Source organism: Plectropomus leopardus, unplaced genomic scaffold, assembly GCF_008729295.1.
Source record: "Plectropomus leopardus isolate mb unplaced genomic scaffold, YSFRI_Pleo_2.0 unplaced_scaffold14235, whole genome shotgun sequence".
Lineage (NCBI taxonomy): Eukaryota > Metazoa > Chordata > Actinopteri > Perciformes > Serranidae > Plectropomus > Plectropomus leopardus.
Genome location: NW_024615208.1, coordinates 1 through 2050, shown reverse-complemented (window position 1 = coordinate 2050; position 2050 = coordinate 1). Strand labels below are relative to the sequence as shown.

General features: G+C 41.6%; 1 protein-coding gene across 1 annotated transcript; it reads left to right on the top strand.

Annotated features, from left to right (window-relative positions):
- Positions 1 to 274: 274 nt before the first annotated feature.
- Positions 275 to 2045, top strand: LOC121964153 (protocadherin gamma-A4-like; the record flags this gene model as incomplete). Its single annotated transcript, XM_042514372.1, has 1 exon — positions 275 to 2045. A coding segment is annotated over exon 1 (1692 nt), but the record flags the coding sequence as incomplete, so codon positions are not given.
- Between the last annotated feature and the right edge of the window lie 5 nt (positions 2046 to 2050).

Genomic DNA, 2050 nt, shown 5'->3' with positions numbered 1-2050 from the left:
TTTGTTTTTGCGACCGAACATATTGATTCATATCACCCGATCATATATTATTATTCAAGAAACGATTAATAATGTCGTGTGGTTAGTAAAGAACTCGTTGTGGTCTATCAAATGAACGCAAGATGTCGCTCGAGACCACACATTGAACAGTGATCATTAATGACCTTAAACTCCTCCTCCACTGTCGGTGAAAGAAGAATCAGTCTGTGCGTTTCGGAGGGGCTGGGTTAGTAAATCACTTGGTCTTATGAGATGGTATTTAAAAGAAGAAAGCTTGGCCGTCTTTTGGATATTTTTCCGTTTTTGTGGATGAATGACGTTCGTTTGCTTGAATCTCTCATCTAAACAAAAGGATGAATCTACAACAGCACAGAGAGACCGAATGGATGTTGTGCGCCATTCTTCTTTGTTTATGTGACTGGTCTGCAGCTCAGATTTCCTACTCTGTTTCCGAGGAGGTGGACAAAGGCACAGTGGTGGGGAATCTCGCTAAGGATTTAAACATTCATTCACAGCAACTGGAGGAACGGGGATTTCAGATTGTTTCGGCATACAGTAAGAAATATTTCGAGGCGAATTTAAGAACGGGGGCTCTCGTTGTGAACGAGAGAATAGACCGCGAGGAGCTTTGTCCGAATTTGCCTAAGTGTTCATTAAATATAGAGGGACTACTGAGCAATCCAATTAATATTTATCGCATTGAGGTCAGTATTCTTGACATCAACGATAATGCACCATCATTTCTCGAGCAAATCCATGTGTTTAATATCTCCGAGTCTTCTTCAACGGGAGAGAGGTATCCGCTCCCAGTAGCCCAAGATGCAGACACGGGCAGCAATTCTGTGAAATCGTACAAGTTAAGTCCGAACGAGCATTTTTCCGTAGATGTGAGTAGCGGAGAAGACGGTGCTTCCGCTGAGTTAGTGCTGCAGAAAGCTTTAGACAGAGAGAAACAGCCCACTGTTAAACTGACACTAACCGCTGTAGACGGAGGAAAGCCCTCTCGGTCTGGTACAATGCAGATTCTTGTGAATGTGATAGACTCGAATGATAACACTCCTACGTTTAGCAAACCGCTTTATAAAGTAAGAGTCAAAGAAAATTCACCTATTGGTACAACCGTATTAAAACTAAATGCAACTGATTTAGATGACGGTCCACATTCAGACATCAGATATTCTTTAATGAAAAGGGGGAGTGTGAACGCTCCTGAAAAATTCATTGTTAGTCCGGAGAGCGGTGAAATCACAGTGAAGGCTAATTTGGATTATGAGGAAAGCAATGCATATGAATTACGAGTACAAGCAACAGACCAGGGCATGTCTCCTCGCAGTGGTTATTCTAAAGTGCTGGTCGAGGTTGTCGATGTTAATGACAATGCACCAGAAATCTCTGTAACCTCACTAATGAGTCCAGTGAAGGAAAGTGCTGAAATTGGAACAGTTGTTGCTTTGGTGACTGTGACTGATAAAGATGGAGGGCAAAATGGCCTCACTGCTTGTAAAATCAAAGACTCCGTTCCTTTCACATTAACTTCAAATTACAAAAACTATTACTCTTTGACAGTTGATGGCCTCCTTGACAGAGAGATTGTGTCACAGTACAATGTCACCATTACTGCTGTGGATGAAGGTAGTCCACCTCTTTCTAGCACTGCCGTAATCACTGTACACATTTCAGATATTAATGACAACGCGCCTCGTTTCCCAGAGGCCAATATAAGTATTTACGTGAGGGAGAATAGTAAAGTGGGTGAAATTATTACAAGGACAACTGCACATGATGCAGATGCAAATGAAAATGCTGAATTAACCTATTCATTAATTGATAATTATCCGAAAGGTTTTCCAATTTCATCAGTTGTAAACATCAACTCAGAGACTGGAGATATAGTCAGCCTGCAGTCTTTTAACTATGAGGAGTTAAAAACGTTTCAGTTTAAAGTTCAGGCCACAGACTCTGGTGTTCCTCCGCTCAGCAGCAACGTGACTGTCAACCTTTTTATTCTGGATGAAAATGACAATAATCCAACAATTCTCGCGCCCTATTC